Source organism: Callithrix jacchus, chromosome 1, assembly GCF_049354715.1.
Source record: "Callithrix jacchus isolate 240 chromosome 1, calJac240_pri, whole genome shotgun sequence".
Taxonomy (NCBI): Eukaryota; Metazoa; Chordata; class Mammalia; order Primates; family Cebidae; genus Callithrix; species Callithrix jacchus.
In genome coordinates, this window is record NC_133502.1 from 177,505,734 (window position 1) to 177,531,400 (window position 25,667).

The 25,667-nt window shown below is 51.3% G+C and overlaps 3 protein-coding genes and 1 pseudogene across 9 annotated transcripts in view; 2 read left to right on the plus strand and 2 right to left on the minus strand.

The window, feature by feature from the left end:
- On the plus strand, positions 1–19,825 carry PHYHD1 (phytanoyl-CoA dioxygenase domain containing 1). 6 transcript variants are annotated; one of them, XM_035259852.3, is made up of 11 exons: positions 1–62; positions 4,909–5,067; positions 10,229–10,304; positions 10,458–10,505; positions 12,932–12,987; positions 13,069–13,131; positions 13,823–13,844; positions 18,184–18,312; positions 18,413–18,529; positions 19,249–19,375; positions 19,470–19,825. In XM_035259852.3, exons 1-11 carry the CDS (start codon positions 30–32, stop codon positions 19,513–19,515), a joined length of 876 nt encoding a protein of 291 aa, XP_035115743.1. In that variant the 5' UTR covers positions 1–29; the 3' UTR covers positions 19,516–19,825. The 6 variants fall into 6 exon arrangements, with proteins under 6 accessions (XP_035115743.1, XP_035115750.1, XP_054100492.1 ...); XM_035259859.3 differs by lacking the exon at positions 18,184–18,312; XM_054244517.2 differs by lacking the exon at positions 13,823–13,844.
- On the minus strand, positions 16,448–16,529 carry LOC128929784 (U4 spliceosomal RNA; annotated as a pseudogene).
- Positions 19,826–22,926: 3,101 nt separating the features above from the next.
- On the minus strand, positions 22,927–25,023 carry DOLK (dolichol kinase). The gene has a single exon (XM_017976621.4). It carries the CDS (start codon positions 24,704–24,706, stop codon positions 23,090–23,092), a length of 1,617 nt encoding a protein of 538 aa, XP_017832110.1. The 5' UTR covers positions 24,707–25,023; the 3' UTR covers positions 22,927–23,089.
- Positions 25,024–25,104: 81 nt separating this feature from the next.
- Positions 25,105–25,667, plus strand: part of NUP188 (nucleoporin 188) — a 55,504-nt gene continuing 54,941 nt past the window's right edge. For both annotated transcript variants that reach the window (XM_017976636.4, XM_078329072.1), the window contains exon 1: positions 25,105–25,157. In XM_017976636.4, the coding sequence (XP_017832125.2) occupies positions 25,126–25,157 (32 nt within the window). In that variant the 5' untranslated portion in view covers positions 25,105–25,125. The remainder of the gene's footprint in view (positions 25,158–25,667) is intronic.

The window sequence follows — 25,667 nt, forward strand, 5'->3', positions numbered from 1 at the left end:
GAAGCCGCCCAGTGCCCTGAGCTGTCTCCATGGCCTGCCTGAGCCCCTCGCAGCTCCAGAAGGTAGGAGCCTGCAGGTGGGGGCTGGGAGGGTCATGGGGGGCTGGAGGGGTCACCGCGGTAGTCGCGGTGCTCAACCCACCCCTTGCCCCATTTTACCGAGGACGAAACTGAAGTCCAGAAGAGCAGGTTCCCAACCACAACCCCTGACTTCGCACACAGCCCGGGGTGTCCAGATCACAGGACGCACGGGGTGTCCAGATCACAGGACGCAGGGTGGGGTGGGGTAGGGAAGTGTGTGTTTGACCAAAACAAGAATAAAGCTTCGGAACCGGCCAATTCGGCCCCGGGCTGGAATCCGCCAGGAGAGGGGCGGGGCTCGCGAGAAGGGCCCAGGTTCGTCCAATCACAAAAGGCTACCACGTGGGAATTAGAAAGCCCAGCATTTAAAAAAATCACTCAAACATTCCTACGCTGAGACTTCATATTTTCGTATACAGCTCTAGAAAGTTTCTTCCATTATAACAGCTACCATGAATCAAGTGCTGGACAAGTGTCTTTTTGAGGGGGTGGGGAGGAGACAGTGTCTTACTACAGGCACACGTCCCCCCCCACAGAGTTCATTTTTTTATTTTTATTTTTATTTTTTGCACCGATCTCGGCTCACTGCAATCTCCACCTCCTGGTTTCAAGCAATTCTCCTGCCTCAGCCTCCTGAGTAGCTGGGAGTACAGGTGTGCGCCACCATACCCAGCTAATTTTTTTTGTGTGGTATTTTTAGTAGAGATGGGTTTTCACCAGGTTGGCCAGGATGGTCTCATCTCCTGACCTCGTGATCCACCCACCTCGGCTTCCCAAAGTGCTGGGATTACAGGCGTGAGCCACCGCGTCCGGCTATTTTTTTTTTTTTTTTTTGAGACAGAGTGTCTATCGCCCAGGCTGGAGTGCAGTGGCATGATCTTGGCTCATTGCAACCTCTGCCTCCCGGGTTCAAGGGATTCTCCTGCCTCAGCCTCCCGTGTAGCTGGGAGGAGCACACCACCATGCCTGGCTAATTTTTGTTTTTAGTAAAGACAGCGTTTCACCATATTGGCCAGGCTGGTTTCGAATTCCTGACCTCAAGTGATCTGCCCGCCTCGGCCTCCCAAAATGCTAGGACTATAGGCGTGAGCCACTGTGCCAGACTGGAACCTGACATTTTTTTTTCTTGAGACTGAGTTTCATTTTCATCACTCAGGCTGGAGTGCAATGGTGCGATCTCCACTCACTGCAACCTCTGCCTCCTGGGTTTTTAGTAGAGACAGGGTTTCACCATGTTGGCTAGGCTGGTCTTGAAATCCTAACCTCAAGTGATCCACCTCCATCAGCCTCTCAAAGTGCTGGGATTACAGGTGTGAGCAACTGCGCCAGACCTATTTTTATTTTTGTAGAGATGGGGTGTCACTATGTTGCCCAGGCTGGTCCTGAGCTCCTGAGCTAAAGCAATCCTCTTGCCTTGGCCTTCCAAAATGCTGGGACAGCAAGGCATGAGCTGCCATGCCCAGCCTGCCAGGTTCAATAAAAGAGGCTGTACTGTCATCCCCATTTGGTACCCTGAGGGCCAGAAAGAAGAGGGAATTTACTTGGCCAAGTTATCACAGTGGCCAGATAATAATTTATAGCCAATCTTTTTTTTTTTAATTTTTCATCTCACAGTATATCAGGCTCATTCCCATGAGAGTAAATATGTTTCGGCCCGGCGTAGTGGCTCACGCCTATAATCCAAGCACTTTGGAGGCCAAGGTGGGTGGATCACCTGAGGTCCAGAGTTCAAGACCAGCCTGACCAATGTGGTGAAACCATGTCTTCATTTAAAAAAAAAATGTAGGCCGGGCGCGGTGGCTCAAGCCTGTAGTCCCAGCACTTTGGGAGGCCGAGGTGGGTGAATCACGAGGTCAAGAGATTGAGACCATCCTGGTCCACATGGTGAAACCCCGTCTCTACTCAAAATATAAAAAATTAGCTGGGCACAGTGGCGAGTGCCTATAATCCCAGCTACTCAGGAGGCTGAGGCAGGAGAATTGCCTGAACCCAGGAGGTGGAGGTGGCGGTGAGCTGAGATCACGCCATTGCACTCCAGCCTGGGTAACAAGAGCGAAACTCCGTCTCAAAAAAAAAAAGTAAAAAAAAGAGAGGAGAGTAAATATGTTTCGACATGATTTTTATCAGCTGTGTTGTGTTCCAGATAGATAAACTGTACTCTGTTAAACTAATCACCTTGAGCTGAGTGTTTAGGTTACTCCCCACTTCGTGCTGTCGTTAGCAAGGCTCAGTGAATATCCCCATATGTATACCTTTGCTCCCCGATTGCCTAATCATCCTAAAAGAGTTCCTAGCTGTGGCTCATGTCTGTAATCTCAATCCACTTTGGGATGCCAAGGTGGAAGGATCGCTTGAACCCAGGAATTCAAGACCAGCTTGGGCAATATAACAAAACCCCATCTCTACAAGAAAAATAAAATTGGGATGCCCAGTTCTGGCTTCCACACACCATTCATGACCACCCACCATGGGCCCTATAGCTCTGCTTGTTAGGAATCAATCACATCGGTATCAAGCTGAAAATTGCCTCCTAGGGAACTGGGCCAACCACAGCCATCTGTGCATATCCTTAATCCAGTAAATACACAAATCCACTGCTGGAAGGACACAGGGCATCCTTAACTGGAAACCAGGCTTTGTGAGTGTGTGCAGTAGGTGACTTTCTGTGTGTGTATGTGTGTCTTTGAAACGGAGTTTTGCTTGGTCTTCCAGGCTGGAGTGCAGTGGTGTGATCTCAGTTCACTATAAACTCTGCCTGCCGGGTTCAAATGATTCTCCTGCCTCAGCCTCCCAAGTAGCTGGGATTACAGGCACCCGTCACCACACCTGGCTAATTTTTGTATTTTTAGTAAAGACAGGGTTTCGCCATGTTGGCCAGGGTAGTATCCAACTCCTGACCTCAAGTGATCTGCCCACCTCAGCCTCCCGAACTGCTGAGATTATAGGCATGAGCCACCATGCCCAGCATTAGGTGACTTTCAGTGTCCCTGTTGGGGCTAAGACTTGGTAACCCTCTGCAGGCAAACGTGCAGATATTCATTCCCTCCTTTATCTCTCTCAAGAGCCTCAGAATAAGACGACCAGAGGCAAATCAGAAGAAACCATCTGCTTCCCCTCCATGGCTGCTGCTGTGCTCAGGATAAGACCCAACTCCCAGCCTGGCCCAGCCCCTGCCATCCTCCTGCCTCCTGTTCCACCCCTCCCCTCACTCTGCCTCATCCATTCCCAATTCCTTATGTTCCTCCCCAATTCAGGAGCTTCCCACATCCTGCTCCCTCTGTCTGGAATGCTCTTCCCTTATCCCGCTGGTCCCCTCTTGAAATGTCACTCCCTGAGAGCTGCTGCCCCAAGCACCTTCTCCTTCCCAGTGTACTCTAGTTGCTTCTGCCTTCAGCACTCAGTCATCCTCTCTCTCTCCAGCATGCAGTTTGTGACAGTAAATTTACCTGTGTGATTAGCGTAATGCTGGTCTCCTTCACAAGACTGTAGGCACCGTGAGGGCAGGCATCATGGCTGACTTGCTCATAGCCATGCTTTCAGCTTCTAAAACCATGTCTTAGACACAGCAGATACTCAATCAATATTAGTTGAATAAATGAATAAGGTGTGTTTCCAGGTGACTCAAGCCTATTGGACAGGAAGGACAGGGACAACTTCCCCTTCCTGCTCCTTTTTCTTTTTTCTGTTTTTTTTTTTTTTTTTTTTTTTTTTTTTTGAGATGGAGTTTCGCTCTTGTTGCCCAGGCTGGAGTGTAACAGTGTGATTTTGGCTCACTGAAACCTCTGCCTCCGGGGTTCAAGCGATTCTCCTGCCTCAGCCTCCCAAGTAGCTGGGATTACAGGCTTGCATCACCAAGCCCGGCTAATTTTTTTGTATTTTTAGTAGAGATGGGGTTTCTCCATGTTGGTCAGGCTGGTCTCAAACTCTCGACCCCAGGTGATCCGCCCTCCTTGGCATCCCAAAGTGCTGGGATTAAAGGCGTGAGCCACCTCACCCAGCCTCATTTTTCTTTTTCCTTTTTTTTTTTTTTGAAATGGAGTCTCTCTCTATTGCCCAGGCTAGAATGCAGTGGTGCGATCTCAGCTCACTGCAACTTCCCTCTCCTTGGTTCAAGTGATTCTCCTGCCTCAGCATCCCAAGTTGCTGGCACTACAGGCATGCACTATTATGCCCAGCTGATTTATATATATATATTTTTTGTTTGTTTGTTTGTTTTTGAGATGGAGTTTCGCTCTTGTTACCCAGGCTGGAATGCAATGGCATGATCTTGGCTCACCACAACCTCCGCCTCCTGGGTTCAGGCAATTGTCCTGCCTCAGCCTCCCGAGTAGCTGGGACTACAGGCACACGCCACAATGCCCAGCTAATTTTTGTATTTTTAGTAGAGACAGGGTTTCACCACGTTGACCAGGATGGTCTCGATCTCTTGACCTCGTGATCCACCTGCCTCGGCCTCCCAAAGTGCTGGGATTACAGGCTTGAGCCGCCAAGCCCGGCCTTGATTTTTATATTTTTAGTAGAGATGGGGTTTCACCATATTGGCCTGGCTGTCCTTGAACTCCTGACCTTAAGTGATCACCTGCTTCAGCCTCCCAAAGTGCTGGGATTACAGGCATGAACCACTGCTCCTGGCCTCACTACTTTTTCTTTCATTCAAGTAGCCAATATTGACTGCTCTTTGCTGGGTGCCAGACTCCATGCCTGGGGTAGAGGACAGGGCTGTGAACAGGATATCTGGTCCCATCTTCACATAGCTGCAGGGTTGAGGGAAGGGTCAGACGGGAGCATTTGAGGACTGGGGAAGCCTGAGTCCCAATTCTGCCTGCAGTTCCAAGAGGATGGATTCCTGGTGCTGGAAGGATTCTTGTCTGCAGAAGAGTGTGTGGCCATGCAACAGAGGATTGGCAAGATAGTGGCTGAAATGGATGTTCCTCCCCACTGCCGCACAGAATTCTCCACCCATGAAGAGGAGCAGCTTCAAGCCCAGGTAGGTATCTGGGGCACATGAGGATGGGATGTGATTTTTGAGGAAGGGCTCGGTCCTGGCCAGAGCAGCAGCATGAAGGGAGGATCCCAAGGCTCTGGGGTGTCAGGCCAAGCCCCTTACACAACTTTCCCTTGGTCCTCACTATGAAGTTATCAAGTAGGCATTATTGTCCCCCTTTTTTTTTTTTGAGACAGAGTCTTACTCTGTTGCCCAGGCTGGAGTGTAGTGGCACAATCTCAGCTCACTGCAATCTCCTCCCAGGTTCAAGTTATTCTCCTGCCTCAGCCTCCTGAGTAGCTGGGATTAGAGCTGCCTGCCACCACACCTGGCTAATTTTTGTATTTTTAGTAGAGATCAGGTTTCATCATGTTGGTCAGGATGGTTTTTTTTTTTTTTTTTTTTTTTTGAGACGGAGTTTCGCTGTTGTTCCCCAGACTGGAGTGCAATGGCACGATCTCGGCTCACCGCAACCTCCACCTCCAGGGTTCAAGCAATTCTCCTGCCTCAGCCTCTCTAGTAGCTGGGACTACAGGCGTGCACCACCATGCCCAGATTATTATTATTTTTTGTATTTTTAGTAGAGACAGGGTTTCACCTTGTTGACCAGGATAGTCTTGATCTCTTGACCTTGTGATCCACCCGCCTCGGCCTCCCAAAGTGCTGGGATTATAGGTGTGAGCCACCACGCCCGGCCAGTCAGGATGGTCTTGAACTGCCGACCTCAGGTGATCCACCTTCCTCAGCCTCCCAAAGTGCTGAGATTACAGGCTATTGTCCCCATTAGACAGGTGGGGAAAATAAGGTTCGGATCACTTGGCCCAAGCCACAGTTAGTAATGGACAGAATCAGGATTTCAACCCAGATCTGTCTGATACTAAGTCCCTGCTGTTCCCTGCTCAGCTTTACTTTCTGTTTTCTGGCAACCGAAGTCCAGTTTAGGGCCAGCCATCTGGAATGAGCCCAGTGGTCTGGAAGTGGGCTCCCCACCTGTATAAGTGTTATCCCCCATAAGACTAGGAACTCAGATTTTCTGCCTCCAATGACAGAGTAGGTCACATGGTAGAACCCAGCAGTTTGCGATGGGTAAGTTGAAGGCTCTGGGGTCTCCCACGGGGTTCTCTTGACCCTTCATAGTTGGAGTTTATTATGCGCCTGCCAGCAGTGCCTGGGCCAGGTGCAATCTGGCACTCACACTGAGGAGCACCTGCCATCTGGTGGGCATAAGGGGAATTACAACAGCCGGAAGCCATACCAGGACAAGGGGAATGGGGTCTTGAGAAGGAAAAAGCCTGTTAAGGAATGATAGTTTCCTCCAAAAAGCTGGTCCTATTTGCTGCACGCCTGCTTCTGTTGGGGGAATATTGGGGGAAGCACAGACAGGTCCTACAGCCAGAGACAGGCAGGTCATCCAAGGCTTCCTAGGAGTAAGAAGGGCTGAATCCTGTGCCCTCCAAGCTGCCTTCAGAGACTGATGGGTTATGGGGTGGGAAGAATGTGAGATTAAAGCTGATATGTTGATGGGGGCAGTGACTCACACCTGTAATCCCAAAACTTTGGGAGGCCAAGGCAGGTGGATCACCTGAGGTCAGGAGTTTGAGACCAGCCTGGCCAACATGGCAAAACCCCAACTCTACTAAAAATACAAAAATTAGCTGGGCCTGGTTGCACGTGCCTATAATCCCAGCTACTTGGGAGACTAAGACAAGAGAATCACTTGAACCCAGAAGGCGGAGGTTTCAGTGAGCTGAGATAGCGCCACTGCACCCCAGCAAGGGCAACAGGAAAAAAAAAAAGATTAGCTGGGTATGGTGGTGGGTGTTTGTAATCCCAGCTATTTGGGAGGTTGAGACAGGAAAATGCTTAAACCTGGGAAGCAGGGAGCCGCAGTGGCTTTGGCCAGTTGTCCTGGCGCTTGAGGAGGCGAGGCTATGAGTTCAAGGCCAACCTGAGCAACATAACAAGCTCTCATTGATTAACAACAACAACAACAAAACCTGGGAAGCAGAGGTTGCAGTGAGCTGAGATCATGCCACTGCACTCCAGCCTGGGCAACAAAGCAAGACTCCTGTCGCAAAAAAAAAAAAAAAAAAAAAAAGCTGGTATATCTTGGTTTATAATGCGTGCAAAGAAAAGAGCTTCGCATGGTGTCAAGCACTCAGTAGGATCCTCAGATTCACTCTTGATACTGTGAGAAAGAAAAACGATCAGTGAGCATCCTGTCTCATTCTCTTGGGTTACCTCCAGCTTTCCTTGTCTGAGTTATTTTGCAATATTATGAGTTGGATAAAACTGATAATCACATGATACCTGTCCAAATAGGGGTCAGTGCCACTCTGTTCCAGTCATGTTGCCCTGAACTGGGTCCTGAGGAATGCAATTATTGCCCTGTGGATAGAACGGTTGGGCTGATGTGGTGGCTCATGCCTGTAATCCCAGCACTTTGGGAGGCCAAGGAGGGAGGATTGCTTGGGCCCAGGAGTTTGAAACCAACCTGGTCAATAAATTAAGACCTCTGTCTTTACAAAAAAAAATTGTTTTTAATTAGCTGGGTATGCTGGTATATTCCTATGGTCCTAGCTACATGGGAGGCTGAGGCAGAAGGATCACTCAGGTCCAGGAGGTTGAGGCTGCAGTGAGCTATGATATTGACATTGCACTCCAGCCTGGGTGACAGAGCAAGACCCTGTCTCCAGAAAAAGAACAGTTTGCATCTATCTCTAAATTCATTTCAAGGGCTGGGCATGATGGCTTACACCTGTAATCCTAGTACTTTGGGAGGCTGAGGCTGGCAGATTGCTGGAGGTCGGTAGTTCAAAACCAGCCTGGGCAACATGGTGAAACCCAGTCTCTACCAAAAATATAAAAATTAGCTGGGCATGGTGGCAGGTGCCGGTAGTCACAGCTACTTGGGTGGCTGAGGCAGGAGAATTGCCTGAACCCAGGAGGCAGAGGTTGTGGTGAGCTGAGATCTCACCATTGCATTCCAGCCTGGGTGACGGAGAGAGACTTTGTCTAAAAAAATAATACTAATAATTTCCGTATTCCTTAGTATCTATATACGTGTGTATGTGATTCTTGGAATTCTCCTTTGAACCAGTTGTAACATCTTACTGTTTCCCTCATGAAATAATGAACTCAGTAAAATCTTTGACATATGCTTAGCATCATTACGTTTCATATTTTTATTGACCAGGCATGGTGGCGCAAGCCCATAATCCCAGCACTTTGCAAAGCCAAGGTAGCGGGCAAATTGCTTGAGCTCAGGAGTTTGATACCAGCCTGGGAAACATGATGAAACCCCGTCTCTACAAAAAAAAAACTAGTCATGGCTGGATGTGGTGGCTCACATCTGTAATCCCAGCACTTTGGGAGGCCAAAGCTGGCAGATTACTTGAGCCCAGGAGTTCGACATTAGCCTGAGCAATGTGGCAAAACCCTATCTCTACCAAAAATACAAGAAAGTTGAGAGTGGTCGCGCGTGCCTGTAATCCTGGTTACTTGGGAGGCTGAGACAGGAGGATTGCTTGAACCCAGGAGATGGAGGTTGCAGAAAGCTGAGGTTACGCCACTGCACTCCAGCCTGGGCAACAGAGTGAGTCCCTGTTTCAAAAAAAAAATTAGTCAGGTATGGTGGTGTGAACCTGTAGTCCTAGCTACTTGGGAGGCTGAGGTGGAAGGATCACCTGAGCTCAGGAGGTCAAGGCTACAGTGAGCTATGATTGCGTTACACCATTGCACTCCAGCCTGGGCAACAGAACGAGACAGTCTCTCTCTCTTAAAAAAAAAACAAACAGCACCTCAATTTCTCCTACTATAAAATGGGAATTATAATAGACACTACCTCTTTGGGTTTTGGGAGGCTCAGTGAGATAACACATGTACAGGCATGTCTCGGAGATATTTTAGGTTCAGTTCCAGACCACTGCAGTAAAGCCAGGGTTGTTTTGTTTTTGTTTTTTGAGATGGAGTCTTCCTCCCATCACCCATGCTGGAGTGCTGTGGTGTGATCTTGGCTCGCTGCAGCCTCCACCTCCCAGTTTCAAGCAATTCTCCTTCCTCAGCTTCCCAGGTAGCTGTGATTATAGGCATGCACCACAACGCCCAGCTAATTTTTTATTTTTAGTAGAGACAGGGTTTTGCCACATTAGGCAGGCTGGTCTCGAACTCCTGACCTCAGTTGATCCACCTGCCTCAGTCTCCCAAAGTGCTGGGATTACAGGCGTGAGCCACTGTACTCACCTTCCTTCCTCTTTTTGTGACAGAGTTTCTCTCTTGTTGCCCAGGCTGAAGTACAATGGTGTGATCTCAGCTCACCGCAACCTCTGCCTCCTGGGTTCAAGCAATTCTCCTGTCTCGGCCTCTTGAGTAGCTGGAATTACAGGTGCATCCCACCATGCCCAGCTAACTTTTGTAGAGACGGGATTTCATCATATTGGTCAGGTTGGTCTCAAACTCCTGACCTCAGACGATCTGCCTCCCTCAGCCTTCCAAAGTGGTGGGATTATAGGCATGAGCCACCTTGCCCTATTTCTTTTTTTCGAGATGGAGTCTTGCTCTGTCACCCAGGCTGGAGTGCAGTGGTACAGTCTCCACTCACTACAATCCCTGCCTCCCAAGTTCAAGCAATTCTCCTGCCTCAGTCTCCCAGGTAGCTGGAACTACAGGTGCCCACCAGCTCACTCACCTAATTTTTGTATTTTTAGTGAAGACAAAGTTTCACCATGTTGGCCAAGCTGGTCTCGAACGCATGGCCTCAAGTGATCTGCCGCCTCAGCCTCCCAAAGTGCTGAGATTAAAGGTGTGAGCCTCTAGCCCAGCCATTATTATTCCTTTTTCATAGATGAGAAAATCAAGGCTGGGGGCATAACACCAGGGACCCAAGGCTGCCAGGGAACCAGCCCTGTTGAACTCTAGCATTCGTGATCTGAATAACAGTCTAGTGAAGTTTCCAAGAAGTTCCATGTTGGCTTCTTTGGGCTGTGCTTCCAGGCACCTTGAAGTTCAGGTTCACATTGTCTGTGCCTCAGTGGACAAGTCTGAGAAGCCCCCAGGGGTCTGGAGCCCCGTGGGGTGGGAAGCTTTTGAATCCACCTCCCTCTTTGCCAGGCCCACCTCTGACCCCGGGATGCTCTCTCAGTCTTCTGATGTCCTCTTTCCACAGGGCAGCACAGACTATTTCTTGAGCAGTGGTGACAAGATTCGATTCTTCTTTGAGAAAGGCGTTTTTGATGAGAAAGGTTTGGAGTTGAGTCCCTAGAGCTGGAGAGGAGACATGGTGAGGGTGGGCTGGATGTGGGTGTCTGCCCCCAGGGCTGGAATCGTGCTGAGGCCGGCTGCCCATGGAAGGATAGATACCAGTTCTCTGCCTTTATCTGTTCTTTGTGCCACAGGAAATTTCCTGGTCCCTCCAGAGAAATCCATCAACAAAATTGGCCATGGTGAGCAGGGGCTTGGAGGTGGAGGAAAGAAAATGGAGGAACTGGCTGGGAGCGGTGGCCCATGCTTGTAACCCTAACACTTTGGGAAGGTGGTTGGATCACTTGAGATCAGGAGTTCATCTGGGAGGATCTGTAAAAAGAAAATTAAAAAGGAGTTCAAGACCAGCCTGGTCAACATGGTAAAAACCCATCTCTACTAAAAATACAAAAATTGGCCGGGTGCGGTGGCTCAAGCCTGTAATCCCAGCACTTTGGGAGGCCGAGGCAGGTGGATCACAAGGTTAACAGATCAAGACCATCCTGGTCAACATGGTGAAACCCCGTCTCTACTAAAAATTACAAAAAATTAGCTGGGCACAGTGGCGCGTGCCTGTAATCCCAGCTTCTCAGGAGGCTGAGGCAGGAGAATTGCCTGAACCCAGGGGGCGGAGGTTGTGGTGAGCCGAGATTGCACCATTGCACTCCAGCCTGGGTAACAAGAGCGAAACTCCATCTCAAAAAAAAAAGACCAGCCTGGCCAAGATGGTGAAATCCCATCTCTAATAAAAATACAAAAATTAGCCAGGTGCAGTGGCAGGCACCTATAATCCCAGCTACTTGGGAGGCTGAGGCAGCAGAATCATTTGAACCTGGGTGGCGGAGGTTGCAGTGAGATGAGATTTCGAAACTGCACTCCAGCCTGGGGTGATAGAATGAGACTCAGTCTCAAAAAAACAAAACAAAACAAAACAAAAATTAGGTGAGTAGGCCGGGCGCGGTGGCTCAAGCCTGTAATCCCAGCACTTTGGGAGGCCAAGGCGGGTGGATCACGAGGTCAAGAGATCGAGACCATCCTGGTCAACATGGTGAAACCCCGTCTCTACTAAAAATTACAAAAAATTAGCTGGGCATGGTGGCGCGTGCCTGTAATCCCAGCTACTCAGGAGGCAGAGGCAGGAGAATTGCTTGAACCCAGGAGGCGGAGGTTGCAGTGAGCTGAGATTGTGGCACTGCACGCCAGCCTGAGCAACAAGAGTGAAACTCCATCTCAGAAAAAAAAAAGAGAAAGAAAGCCCATAGTAAGTTAGTGGTCAGGCAGATGGCATTTCCAGCTGCAGGCTCCCCTCTGGTCCTGTGCTAATCATGACACTGCTTCCACAGCCCTGGTGATCCAGGGTCCACTTGATTTCCCCCCCTCCAACAGATGGGCATATGCAGGCTTTTCCACTCTCTACTGCTTGGCGTGGGAGGCTCCTGGGTCCAGTGCTCCCTGGAGTCACTGTAAGGGGCACTTGACCTGCTGACAGGGTCCCGATTCTGAGACCCCAAAGCTAAGTAAGAAAACCGTCACTTTTTTTCTTTAGGATCATACATTATAATTTGTTATGTACACTATTTATTTATTTGTTATTTTTGAAACGGAGTTTCGGAGTTTCGCTTTTGTTGTCCAGGCTGAAGTGCAATGGCACCATCTTGGCTTGCTGCAACCTCTGCCTCCCAGATTCAAGTGATTCTCCTGCCTCAGCCTTCTGAGTATCTGTGACTACAGGCATGTGCCACCACACCCGGCCAATTTTTGTATTTTTAGTAGAGATGGGGTTTCTCCATGTTAGTCAGGTTGATCTCAAACTCTTGACCTCAGGTGATCCGCCCACCTGGGCCTCCTAAAGTGCTGGGATTATAGGCGTGAGCCACCGTGCCTGGCCGCTTATTTATTTTTTTAAATAAAATTGAGATGAGGTCTTGCTATGTTGCCTAAGCTGGTCTTGAACACCTGGGCTCAAGTGATCCTCCTGCCTCGGCCTCCCAAAATGCTGGGATTACAGGCATAAGCCACTGTATCTGGCCTAGAAAGTTTATTGTTAAACCTGAAGTTACATCATGGTAGGCTTGTAGGCAAGCTGTGGTAAAATACACTTAAGATTTACCATTTTAAAGTACGAAGCTCAGTGTCATTAAATCCATTCAGTCTTATGTTTATGACAATGAGTGCCAGGCCCTGGGCTGTCATTGCATATTCATTAGCCCATCAAGTCCCACAGCAGCCCTGCCTCCCAGGTTCCTCTAATCCTCATTCTACAGAAGAGGAAACAGGCTTATGGGAGAGACATGGTTACCCAAGGTCACACAGAGCAAGTGGTGACCGAGATTGCTACCATGTGATTGGCCCCTTGGAGCCCTTAGTCATCTGTGAAGGGTAGAGAGTTGGGGCTGGACTGAGCTTCCCAGATGCCCAGAAGGTCAAGAACAAGGGCATTGGGTGACATAGGGCCTGGGGTGGGGGAGGGCTCCCGTGGGGCCCATTACTCGGTTATAAACAAGCAGAAGGGTTAATACGTACAAAATAGGTGAGACTGTCCAAGTGAGCCTGAGTGTGGGTGCCCAGAGCTGGGTGTGGAGGGCCACATGGGCCTGGGACAGGCCATCAGCCTCCTCCCCTCCTGCAGCTCTGCACGCCCATGACCCCATCTTCAGGAGCATCACACACTCCCCCAAGGTGCAGGTGAGAAGAGGTGGGGGTGAGGGTCAGGAGGGTGGGCCATGTGTGTGGCAGGCTGGCAGCATGACCTTTGCCCCCCTCCAGGCCTTGGCCAGAAGTCTGGGCCTCCAGATGCCCGTGGTGGTGCAGAGCATGTACATCTTTAAGGTGAGCTCCCTGTCCTCTCCAGGCCTCACTTTACCATCTGTACAATGGACAGACAGCTCATACCAAGCCCTTCCTTACCATGGGCCAAAAGTTTCTGGAATTATGATGCTGGTGGGAGAATGTGGAAAATCGGTCTCCTCTGGCTAAAGCACCTAGCATTTAGTTGATGCTCAGTTAAAATTTGGTGATAGGAGAGAGGGTCATCCCCAGGCCTCCCTCCTCCCTCTTTGCCAATTGAAATACTGTGCTCCCCGCTTTCAAGGCCCCACTCAGTGCCACTTCATCTAAGAAGCCTTCGAGAACTCCTGAGAAAAGAGGGGCCTGTCTGACTCTCGGGCTGGAAGTCTCAACCACTGGCCTGTTCTTAGCCTCTCCTTCCAGTCCTTACCTGGTTCTGCTTTGTGATCTTGTTAAGCATGTGTGTGCTTGCAGATGCTAGGAACTCCTCTTGGGAGGGGAGAGTTCGGTTCCTCTTTGCATCCCTCCTGGGCCTGGCACACAGTAGGTGCTCAGCAGCTGGGTGCGGACATGAAATCCTGACAGGAAAATCCCAGAACTTTAGGAGGCCAAGGAGAGCGGATCACCTGAGGTCGGGAGTTCGAAACCAGCCTGCCCAACATGGTGAAATGGAGCAAGCCCTGCTCCTCTCCACTCTCCTCTGTCCTCACCAGGCTTTTTCTGTCTCTTGCAGCAACCGCACATTGGCGGTGAAGGTGAGCTGAGACCTGTGGGCCCCTGAAAAGGCCATGGGTGGAATATCTAAGCCAGCAGTGGCTGTCAGATCTTTAGAAGGAGGGAAAGCGCTTGCTGTTGTAGGAGCCTGGGCCAGAGAAGAAGAGCCGCCTTCCATTCCTTCCTCTGATAGTGACTTGGCAGAGAAACCTTGTGCTCTAGGCATAGTGGGTCCTGAACTTGACAGCAACCCCTAGCTGGTTAAAAATGCAGATTTCCTAGGCCAGGTGTAGTGGCTCATGCCTGTAATCCCAGCACTATGGGAGGCCAAAGCAGGAGGATCATCTGAGGTCGGGATTTCCAGACCAGCCTGGCAATCATGGTGAAACTCCATCTCTACTAAAAATACAAAGATTAGCCAGGGTTGATGGCTCCTACCTGTATCCCAGCTACTCTGGAGGTGGAGGGACAAGAATTGCTTTAACCCAGGAAGCGGAGGTTGCAGTGAGCCAAGATCATGCCACTGCACTCCAGCCTGAGCGACAGAGTGAGACTCTGTCTCAAGAACAAACAAACACCAAATCAAAACAAAAGAAGCAGATTCCTAGGCCCTAGTCACTGAAATCTTGAGCTTGTAGGGCTGCATGAGCCTGGGAATCTTTTTTTTTTTTTTTAGATGGAGTCTCTCTCTGTTGCCTAAGCTGGAGTGCAGTGGCACAATCTGGGCTCACTGAAACCTCTGTTTCCCAGGTTAAAGCGATTCTCCTGTATCAGACTCCCCAATAGCTGGGATTACAGGTGCCCACAACCACGCCCAGCTAATTTTTTTGTATTTTTAGTAGAGATGGGGTTTCTTCATGTTGGCCAGGCTGGTCTCAAACTTCTGACCTCTGGTGATCCACCCACCTCGGCCTCCCAAAGTGCTGGGATTACAGGCCTGAGCCACCACCAGGCCCAGCCCCAGAATCTGTATTTCTTCTTCTTCTTCTTTTTTTTTTTTTGTGAAACGGAGTCTCGCTCTGTCACCAGGTTGGAGCACAGTGGCGCAATCTCAGCTCACTCCAACCTCCACCTCCCAGGTTCAAGTGATTCTTCTGCCTGAGCCTCTTGAGTAGCTGGGACTACAGGCATGCGCCACCAGGCCTGGCTAATTTTTTGTATTTTAGTAAAGACAGGGTTTCACCATGTTGATCAGGATGGTCCCAATCGCCTGACCTTGTGATCTACCTGCCTCAGTCTCCCAAAGTGCTGGGATTACAGGTGTGAGCTACTGCACCCAGGCTTTTTTTGTTTTCTCAGCTCACTCCAACCTCTGCCTTCCGGGTTCAAGCAATTCCCCTGCCTCAGCCGCCCAAGTAGCTGGGATTACAGGCGCCCACCACCACGCCTGGCTAATTTTTTGTATTTTAGTAGAGACAGGGTTTCACCATTTTAGCCAAGATGGTCTCCATCTCCTTACCTTGTGATCCCCCCTGCCTCAGCATCTCAAAGTGTTGGAATTACAGGTGTGATCCACCGCACCCAGCCTGATTTTTGTATTTTTAGTAGAAATGGTTTCACCATCTTGGCCAGGCTGGTCTTGAACTCCTTTTTTTTGAGACATATTCTCAACTCTGTCACCCAGGCTGGAGTGCAGTGGTGTGATCTCGGCTCACTGTAACCTCTGTCTCTGGGATCCAAGCGATTCTTCTGCCTCAGTGCCCCCATCCCCAGTGGCTGACTCTATAGGCACAAGCCACCACACCTGGCTAATTTTTGTTTTTTTTTTTTTGAGACAGAGTCTTGCTCTGTCGCTTAGGCTGGACGTGGTGCAAACTCAGCTCACCATAATCTCTACCTCCCGGGTTCAAGCGATTCTCCTGCCTCAGTCTCCTGAATAGCTGGGACTGCAGGCGCACATAACCATGCCTGACTAATTTTTGTATTTTTAATAGAGACAGGGTTTCACCATGTTGGTCAGACTGGTTTCGAACTCCTGGCCTCATGATCTGCCCATCTCAGCCTCCCGAAATGCTGGGATTACAGCGTGAGCCACCGTGCCTGGCCATACATAGTCTTGGACTTCTGATCTTGTGATCCACCCGCCTCACCCTGCAAAATGCTAGGATTATAGGCGTGAGCCACCGTGCCTGGACTTGAAATATTTGTATTTCTTTATTTTTTTTGGACAGGAAGTAAATTTATTGGTGAATATTAAGAGGGGGTAGCACGGTGGAAGCCCGTGGCAGGAATTTGTATTTGTGTTTCTTTTTATTTTTTAATTTTTTTGGTTAATTCAGTCCCAGTAGAGACTGCCAAAAATTGCCAACACTGACTATATTTCAAGTTGTCAAGGTGGGGTATTGGGAAAAGTTTTCTTTTTTTTTTTTGAAACGGAATTTCGCTTTTGTTATCCAGGCTGGAGTGCAATGGTGCGATCTCGGCTCACCGCAACGTCCGCCTTCTGGGTTCAGGCAATTCTCCTGCCTCAGTCTCCTGAGTAGCTGGGACTATAGGCGTGCACCACCATGCCCAGCTAATTTTTGTATTTTTAGTAGAGACGGGGTTTCACCTTGTTGACTAGTATGGTCTCGATCTCTTGACCTCGTGATCCACCTGCCTCAGCCTCCCAAGTGCTGGGATTATAGGCGTGAGCCACTGCGCCTGGCCTGGGAGAAGTTTTCAATTGGCAATAACTGTGCCTCGGATAAACCTCGTTGGCTAGGATACTGCCACTGTGCAAAGTTAGGAATTTGTATTTCTAACAAGTTCCCTGAAGGATTACTTCAGCTTGGAAATTGCTGATCTAGTTCCTCGTGCAGTCAGCCTTTACAGCCTCCCTGGTAGGTGATTATCCACTTCTACTCAAATACCTCTGGTGCCAGGGAGCTCACCCCCTCTCAGGAAGCCCTTTCTTTTTTCTTTTTTTAAAGACAGGGTTTCACCACGTTGGTCAGGCTGGTCTTGAACTCCCGACTTCAGGTGATCCGCCCACTTTGGCCTCCAAAGTGCTTGGATTACAGGCGTGAGCCACTACGCCCGGCCAGGAAGCCCTTCCTTCCTTGCATGAGCCCAAGTAGTCCTCCTTGTGACCACCCCCTCCTTCCACCATCAGCCTGAGGGCAGTTCCCCAAAGGGATGACCACCCTTAGCCTTCTCTGCCTGAATCCAGCCCCCAGTTCCCTCCTCCACTCCTGGGAAGGAAGGAGGTGAGACAGCAGCCTGTTTGTTCTGTTGCTGAGGACCACGTTTCTTTGTTCGGTGGTTCTCCATCCTACCTGTGCTCCAGCATTGTGTGGGGAGATTTTTAAAAATGTGGATGTTGGCCAGGCACAGTGGCTCATGCCTATAATCCCAGCACTTTGGGAGGCCAAGGCAAGCGGATCACTTGAGGTCAGGAGTTCAAGACCAGCCTGACCAATGTGGTAAAACCCCATCTCTGCTAAAGATATGAAAATTAGCTGGGCACAGTGGTGGATGCCTGTAATCCCAGCTACTTGGGAGGCTGAGAGAGGAGAATTGCTTGAACTTGGGAGGTGGAGGTTGCAGTGAACCGAGATTGTGCCACTGCACTCCAGCCTAGTTGACAGAGCCAGACTCTGTCTCAGAAAATAGTAATAATAAAATAAATAAATAAAGTAAAAATGTGGATGTCTGGTCATAGCATCATCCTGCTTCACACCCGAACTTCCCAATCTTTTTTTTTTTTTTGAGAGGGAGTCTCGCTCTGTCACCCAGGCTGGAGTGTAGTGGCACAATCTCAGCTCACTGCAACTTCTGCCTCCTGGGTTCAAGCGATTCACCTGTCTCAGCCTCCCGAGTAGCTGGGACTATAGGTGCATGCCACCATATCTGGCTAATTTTTACATGTTTAGTAGAGATGGGGTTTTACCATGTTGGACAGGCTGGTCTTAAACTCCTGACCTCAGGTGATCCACCTACCTCGGCCTCCCAAAGTGCTGAGATTATAGGCATGAGCCACTGCACCCAGCCCCAACTTGCCAATCTTATGCCCCTGGGTGAGCCATCTGGTGGATGGTGGCCACTTGTCCCTGGTTAAGAACGGTGGCTTGAGTTATCTTATTGGAATTAAACAGAAGCCCTACTTTATAGCAAGTAGTTACATAGTTGGCCCCTGTCTGAGCACTTTTCATACATCACCTCATGGAATCCTCCAGCACCCTGTGAGGTAGGTCGTTGTTGGAGCCACTTTACAGTTTAGGAAATTGAAGCTTTGAGAGGTGAAATCGCTTGCATTAGAGTCCTGGGCCAGGAAGTGATGAGATTCTGACTGATCACGGGAAAGCTGGCCTTGGTGGGTACCCAGAGGATTGAGGAATGGGTAATGAGGCCAAGGCGAGGTGGGACCTGGGCTCCTTACCCCCAGTGGGCCTGCTGTAGTCTTCCCTCATCAGGATGCCTCCTTCCTGTACACGGAGCCCCTGGGCCGGGTGCTGGGCGTGTGGATTGCATTGGAGGATGCCACGGTGGAGAACGGCTGTCTCTGGTTCATCCCTGGCTCCCACACCAGTGAGGAACCCTGTCTCTTCTACCCACTTGGACTCCCCATCCCCTAGGGAGAGGGACCCTGAGAAAGGAGGAGTTTAAAGCTCTCCATCTTGTCCTGTAGGTGGTGTGTCAAGAAGGATGGTTCGGGCCCCTGCTGGCTCAGCTCCTGGTACCAGCTTCCTCGGGTCAGAGCCAGCCTGGGATAGCAGCCTCTTTGTGCCCACCCCAGTGCAGAAAGGTAGGCAGATACAGAGGGCAGAGAGGCAGGGGGCTGTGTCTGCCAGTCTGTGCTTGCTAGACTATGCAGTGTCCAAGAGGTTGCCCTCGGGGTCATCTGAGGGCAATGAAGTCACAGAAAGGAGGGGCTGGATGGGCACTGGGAAGTCAGGAAGCAGCAAGTTGACCCTGCAAGTTGACCCAGATTACATTAGAATCCACACTCTGCTACTTATGGGCTATTTCTCTGGGCAAATGACTACCTCTCTGAGCCTTAATTTCCCCAAAGGTAAAGTTGGAAGTCAGTGAGATGATAAATATGTTGACAGAGTCCGCCTAGTGCACAGCAACTGCTCAACAAATGTTGGCTATTGGACGGGCCCTTTTCCTTATAAAAAGGGAAAACCAGTGTTGAACTCAGCATCACTGGAGAGGTCCCAGTGGACTGGCACAATACAGACGGCTTCTGCCTGATCTTGCAAACATCTTGCAAAGGCCCTTCCCAAGGCTTGCCAAGGCCACAGGCCACAGCAGAGGGGACTTGATCCCAGGGGAACTCACATCTCAACAGCTTAGCTTCTGACCCTGCTGCAGGCTGCAGGTGCTTGAGTTTTCAGGGAGCGGAATGAGGATGGATGGGGGCCGCAAAACCGCTGGAGGGAGGAAGCCCCATGTCCCTTCCTGCCCTGGGGAGGGGGATGTGGGGCTGGTGGGTTCCTGACCTGCTTGCGTCTCTGCCAGGGGCCCTGGTCCTCATCCACGGAGAAGTGGTGCACAAGAGCAAGCAGAACCTCTCTGACTGCTCGCGCCAGGCCTACACTTTTCACCTCATGGAGGCGTCTGGCACCACCTGGAGCCCGGAGAACTGGTAGGTGACAGGGTGGGTGTGTGCACCCAACAGTCCCCTGGAGGCTAGGAGCAGTGACCCTGCACCTCAAGGTTATCTCCTCTGTCCTCTGCAGGCTCCAGCCAACAGCTGAACTGCCCTTTCCCCCACTGTATACCTAAAGGTTCTTGCAGGGTGGGAGCCCTGGATCTTCTTGGTGAAGCTGTGGGCTGCAAACACCAGCACCTTGCTCGGCCTCCTGGTTGTAACAGGGAGGTCTCGGGGCTTTCCTCCTGCCCCGTGGGCAGCAGCCTGGGTGGGGTCAGGGCTTCCCCAATATCTTCACCTCTCTGCCTCCCTACTGCCCCAACACAGCCTTGAGGAGGCCTCTCAGCCACCAAAAGGTTCTGGCCCCTTCTCACTCTCCTCTCCTCTCAGATGGAACTCTGGTTATTATGGTGTTAAATATTGAATAAAAATGATTTCAGAATGCAGCTTCCTGACTGAGGCTTCTTTCCCTAGCAGCATTGCTTTCCAGACAAGAAAACTGCCTCTCAGACAAGGTGCTAAAATGCATCCCAAGCATCCCAGCCCTGCTTGGTGTGGCTTGCATGATTTTATTTATTTATTTATTTATCTTTTTTTCTCGAGACGGAGTCTTGCTCTGTTGCCCAGGCTGGAGTACAGTGGCGTGATCTCGGCTCACTGCAACCTCTGCCTCCAGGTTCAAGTGATTCTCCTGCCTCAGCCTCCTGAGTAGCTGGGATTACAGGTGTGTGCCACCACTCCTGCCTAATTTTTGTAGTTTTAGTAGTGATGGGGTTTCACCATGTTGGCCAGGCTGGTCTCAAACTCCTGACTTCAAGTGATCTGCCCGCCTTGGCCTCTTAAAGCGCTGGGATTACAGGCATAAGCCACCACGTCCCGCTGCATGATTTTAATAAGTAACTGGGCATTCACTATGTGCCCTGCTCTGTGCTGAGCTCTTCACAGGCTTTATCTCACAAAATCCTCACTTGGAGGTAAGTGCTGTTGTCATCTGTATTTACAGAAGATGCTGATCCAAGGAGGGGGTAAATAACCTGCCCAAATCACACAGCTGCTCAGTTGTTCAGCAGGGTCAGCCTCATGCAGAGCCTGTGCTCCTAACCTTGACACTGCCTTGGGGAGCAGAGATGCCCAGAGCTAGGAATCCAGAGTTCCAGGTTCTGGTCCTGGCTCTGCAAGCAACTTGCTCTCTGGTCTCAGGCCAGGGCCTTTCCTTTCCCTGGACCTGTTTCCTCCTGTGTCCAGTAAGAGGGCCAGACTAGGGCTTCCAGGGGCCCCTCCTGTTTGGGCATGCTTGGTAGGCACTCAGACCTTCAGAACAACTACCAAATCTAAAACCTGCTTACCTGAGGTTTGGCCCAGAGGCTGCAAACTGGGGACCACAGGCCAATTCCAGCCCACAGATGCATTTTGTCTGGGCCTCAGTATTTAAGAAGAATCTTAAGATTCCACATAACAGGCTGGGCATGGTGGCTCACGCCTGTAATCCCAGCACTTTGGGAGGCTGAGGTGGGTGGATCACAAGGTCAAGAGATTGAGACCATCCTGGTCAACATTGTGAAACCCCGTCTCTACTAAAAACACAAAAAATAAGCTGGGCATGGTGGTGTGTGCCTGTAGTCCCAGCTACTCAGGAGGCTGAGGCAGGGGTATTGCCTGAACCCAGGAGGCGGAGGTTGCGGTGAGCTGAGATCCCACCATTGCACTCCAGCCTGGAGAACAAGAGTGAAACTCCGCTCAAAAAAAAAAAAATTCCACATAACAATCCAGGTTACTAAGTTTCCCTGAATGAGCATACAATGGACAACACGGGGCCTAAACTCTAGCATGGTGGCTACTGGCTAGAGCTGCCTTAGAGGCTTGGTGTGGTCCCGTTCTCACTCACTGCTGTTACCTGACTGGCCTTGGCAGTCATTTGAGTTTGTGACCCTGATGTAGCCAATCCCCAACTACATACATGGACAAACCAAGGCCCAGAGAATAGAGCTGTTTCCTAAGGCCACCCTGGAAGTCCGTGGAGCAAAGCTGGTGCTCTTTCACCAACATTTTGCCGCCTCCTTTTGCAAGCCATAGGAGGGAGCCTGGGAAAAGGGAGGTGCCTCCATTGAGTCCCAGAGGAATGTTTCAATACTCTCCTCTGAGGGAAAGGACTTGGCAGATTCTCAAGCAGAAGCTTCAGTGGAGCTCTGCTTCTGGCTTCTGGCCCTGGTGGACTAAAGTTCTCACCTCCGCTGATGTCCTCTTAAGCTTGGGGAGAAAGGGAGAACCTTGTCCAGCCTCAGGAATCTTGCTGTGCTATCTTCCTAGTGATGCAAAATGTTTATCCGTTCACTATCTGTGTAGTGTACACTTCTGGGAGGGACACAGTGCAGGATGGACTCCCAAATCCACTGACTTCCTGCTTCTTGTCAGCCCCCTCTGCTAGCCTTTGGGGAATGGGGTAGGGAATGAGGCAGTCCCGGAATCTGTCCTCCCAGAGAGCAAGGCTGGAGCGTGGGCCCCTCATAGAACCATTTTACCTCTCAGGAAACTCTCCCAGCCCCTGTGGATCTTTCCGACCTTGGGAAGGACTAGAATGTGGAAGGGTCTTACGAAGAATCCCGTGACAAGTTCCTGGTGCTGCTCAGCCTATCCTTCTCTACAGGCACCTCTCAGTGGGGACACCGGAGGCAGGGTGGGGTTGGCTAAACAAAATCCAGCGCAAGCAGGATCTGATCCCCCACCAAAGTTGGCCCACCTCTCCATTCAATAGTTCCTATCCTTCTGCTCTTTCCCTCAGGGGGTTCTCCTCCAAGTGAAGGCAGGAAAGCAAAGGTCACTCTGGTTGCCAAATGTAAATCCATGGTTTGCCCTGTTTCTCACTAAGAAGACTGGTCTTTGGTAAAAATGACACTTTCCCTTACTGATTGTTCACCATGGGAAGGCTCTAGGCTGGACCCTCACAACACCCTGAGAGGTGCAAGATGTCATTACTCCCATCTGCAAGAGAATTGCGGTTCAGACTCATTAAGTGACTCACTCAAGGTCACACAGTTAATAAGAAGCTGTGCAGCCAAGGATTCTGATCAGATTAGTTTAACTCAGAGATTAAAGTTAACCATCACACTTTACAACCTCCAGCATCCTCTGAGGCTGCAGGGTGAAAGAGGGGAGCGCTATAGCACACTCAGGTGTGCTCAGCTGAGTTGCTGGACTATCCCTTAAGACTCTTTTCTTTTTAAATATCAGCAAAGCTGGGCATGGTGGCTCATGCCTATAATCCCAGCACTTTGGGAGTCTGAGACGGGCAGATCATCTGAGGTCGGGAGTTGGAGACCAGCCTGACCAACATGGAGAAACCCCATCTCCACTAAAAATACAAAATTAGCCGGGGGTGGTGGCACATGCCTGTAATCCCAGCTACTCCAGAGGCTGAGGCAGGAGAATTGCTTGAACCTGGGAGGCGGAGACTGCGGTGAGCTGAGATCGTGCCATTGCACTCCAGCCTGGGCAACAAGAGCAAAACTCCATCTCAAAAAAATAAAATAAAAATCAGCAAAACTAGAACCAGGAAAGCTCTGCTTTTTTATTTTAAATCTGAATCAACTGAAAAATCAAATCTGCTTTTCACAGTTTGGCTCTTCATGCCCAAGTAGCTGTCTGCTCTGGGGACTGTTTGCCCGTCCCATGTCTGTTTCCTCTGTCACTGCTGCTGCTGCACTGTAACAGCTAGGCCATCAGCAATATCAGGAGGTAGAGAGGCAGAAGGAGATTGTCTATTTGTGTGGTGTATGCTTCCAGGAGGGACACAGTGCTGATGGATCCCAAAATCCAAGCGTAACTGTAGTTAAGGTCCACTCCACTGTCAAAGATTAAGATCAGAGCTACAGAAATGATCTGTGCAAATATAGATGTCATGGTCCCCTCAAAAGTCTTTTTGGTTCCAGGCCAGCGGATCTCCCCCATGGTGCTACCGAAGATGGAGGCCACAGTATCACCCACACCCACGGCCAGGACACCAGCATAGGGGACGAGGGCCCTGGCTCCCCCCAGGCTACCCTTCTGTGTGCAGGGTCTGGGGATCAGCCAGATGGGAAGAGACATGCCCAGCAGCAGGTAGATGTGTGTCAGAATGAGTGGTCCACTGTCTCGTTCATCCAGAAAAAGGGACAGGAGGCTTCGCAGAGTGTGACCCAGGGGCTTGATGCGGAAGTAGCGCACATACTCGAGGAAGATGAAGACTGCCAGACATACAGTGGCGGCTACGTAGAGCAGTGGCCGGTCAAAGATGATACCTGGGATGTAGGTGGCTACCACGATGAGGTGGAAATACTTTCGGGCAATGGTGGGGGCCTGGTGCTTCTTGGACTCAGATGATGACCGCTTGGCATTCTGATATAGCACTACCAGGCAGGCCAAGGTGGCCAGCAGAGACCAATAGGCTAGGAGGTAGATCCGGGTATCTGTTTGGAAGAGGAACTGAAGCAGCCAGAGCAGGGGGTTCCTGCGGATGAGCCGGTGCAGCCAGGGCAGGACCACACCAAGGCCCAGCACACAAGTCATGAGGTGGAAGAAGATAGAGGAGGCCCAGGTGCCTGAGTCCATGAAAACAAAGAGAGTGCTGAAGAAGATGCCCATAAGTACCATCCCTACTACCACCACCAGCAGGAAGAAGTCCACTGGATCCCCCTGGCTTTCCACCAGTGTCAGAGAGCGCTTGATGAGCTGGTTGAGGACAAAGCTAATGCCACCCAATACCAGCAGTGCTTCGCCAGGGGTGAAGCAGCGGGGCAGCAGGTACAGCAGGATCATGTTGAGATAAACGAAGATCAGCAGGACTTCCAGGACTTCGATCACCTCCCCGACGCTCAGCGAGTGCTTCATGATATAAATGATAACACCTCCAGCCAAGCCCAAGATGACACAAGTGTTGGTTGGCACCGGGCGAGTGATGCCCAGCGCCAACACTGATGAGAACAGGGCCACTGCCATGCCAGTGGCTGCGACCACAATGCCAAAACGCTCGAAGAACGGGTTTCCTGCAGCCTGGCACCGCTCTTTCATGACTAGTCCAAACAAAGGCATGACCATGGAGGCGGGGAGTAGGCCACTGTTTGCGGACATTCGGAACTGAAAGACGGCGTTCCCCTGCTGCAGCAGCCGGTCCCACTTGTATTGGACGTAGAAGGCCTGCACTGCGAGGGCCACGGCGCACCACGAGTATCGGTCCCATACGGCTGCGTGGATGCTCAGCACCACTGCAAATACTACTGCCGTCTCTGCCAGCACCGATCCACTCAGCGGAGCCCCAGACCTCGGGGTCGGAGATGGGCACTCTCGGGTCATGTCTCTAGACCTGGGAATTCGCGGAAGCAGCAGTGACTAGCAACGCCCTAGACTTCGGGCCGCTCGGCCCCGCCAAGCAGAGGGAGGCACCTTCACCCGGCCAGCAACCTTCTCCCTCCGTTCTCCAGCAGCGAGGAGGGAGCTCCACGGCAGGTCACTCTCTGCGGCCTGGGAGCTGGCGCCCGGCCACCCCCCGCAGCCTCCAACCTACGGCGTAGAAGTCGCCACTCCACAGCCTTGCTCACAGCCACAGCCGACCCCGCTACCGGATCCTCACCTCTTTGGGCCTCGCCATCTTGGCACCGCCCCGCGCCAACGTCACGTGACGAAATCTCCGCCCACGCGCCCGGACCGGGGGGGCCAGCGGTCATGTGGGCACGGCGTCTGGGGGCGGGGTTAGGGCGCGCGCGCGCTCGAAGATGGCGGCGGCCGCCGGCGAGCCGTATGTGAGGTGCGGAGCGGGTCGAGTGGACCGGGGTGGCTGTGAGGCGCGGGGGTCAAAGCAGAGCGGAAGCGGGGCGGGAATTGGAGGCGGGATGTGGTGACGGTGGCAGGGCCAACCCCGGCTGGGTGGACGGGCGCCGAGAGGGTAGGCGGTTGTGTCCAAACGGTCCCCGCGCGCGGGGATCTGAAGAGTCTTTTTCAGGAGGGGGGCCGGCTCTTCACCCCTTCCCTCAGCGCTCGGCCTCCCATCTCCTCACCCAGGGGCCTTTGCCTTCCTCCCCTCTCGCCTCTGGCGCGTTCCTTGGCGTCCCATCCGCGCTTCCTCGTCCGGCAGTGACGCTCCCTCGAGGCACGACTGGGCGCTTCGCGGTCGCCTGGGGGACCCCCCCACCCACGTCTCCGCTGCGGGCTCCCGCTGTCCTGCCCCGGCGTCGGGTGCGCCCTGCTGGCTCCCCAGCCTGTCCCCAGCGATCTGCTCTTGTTAGGATTCTTTTTCGCGTTGCGCCGAGCCATGCTT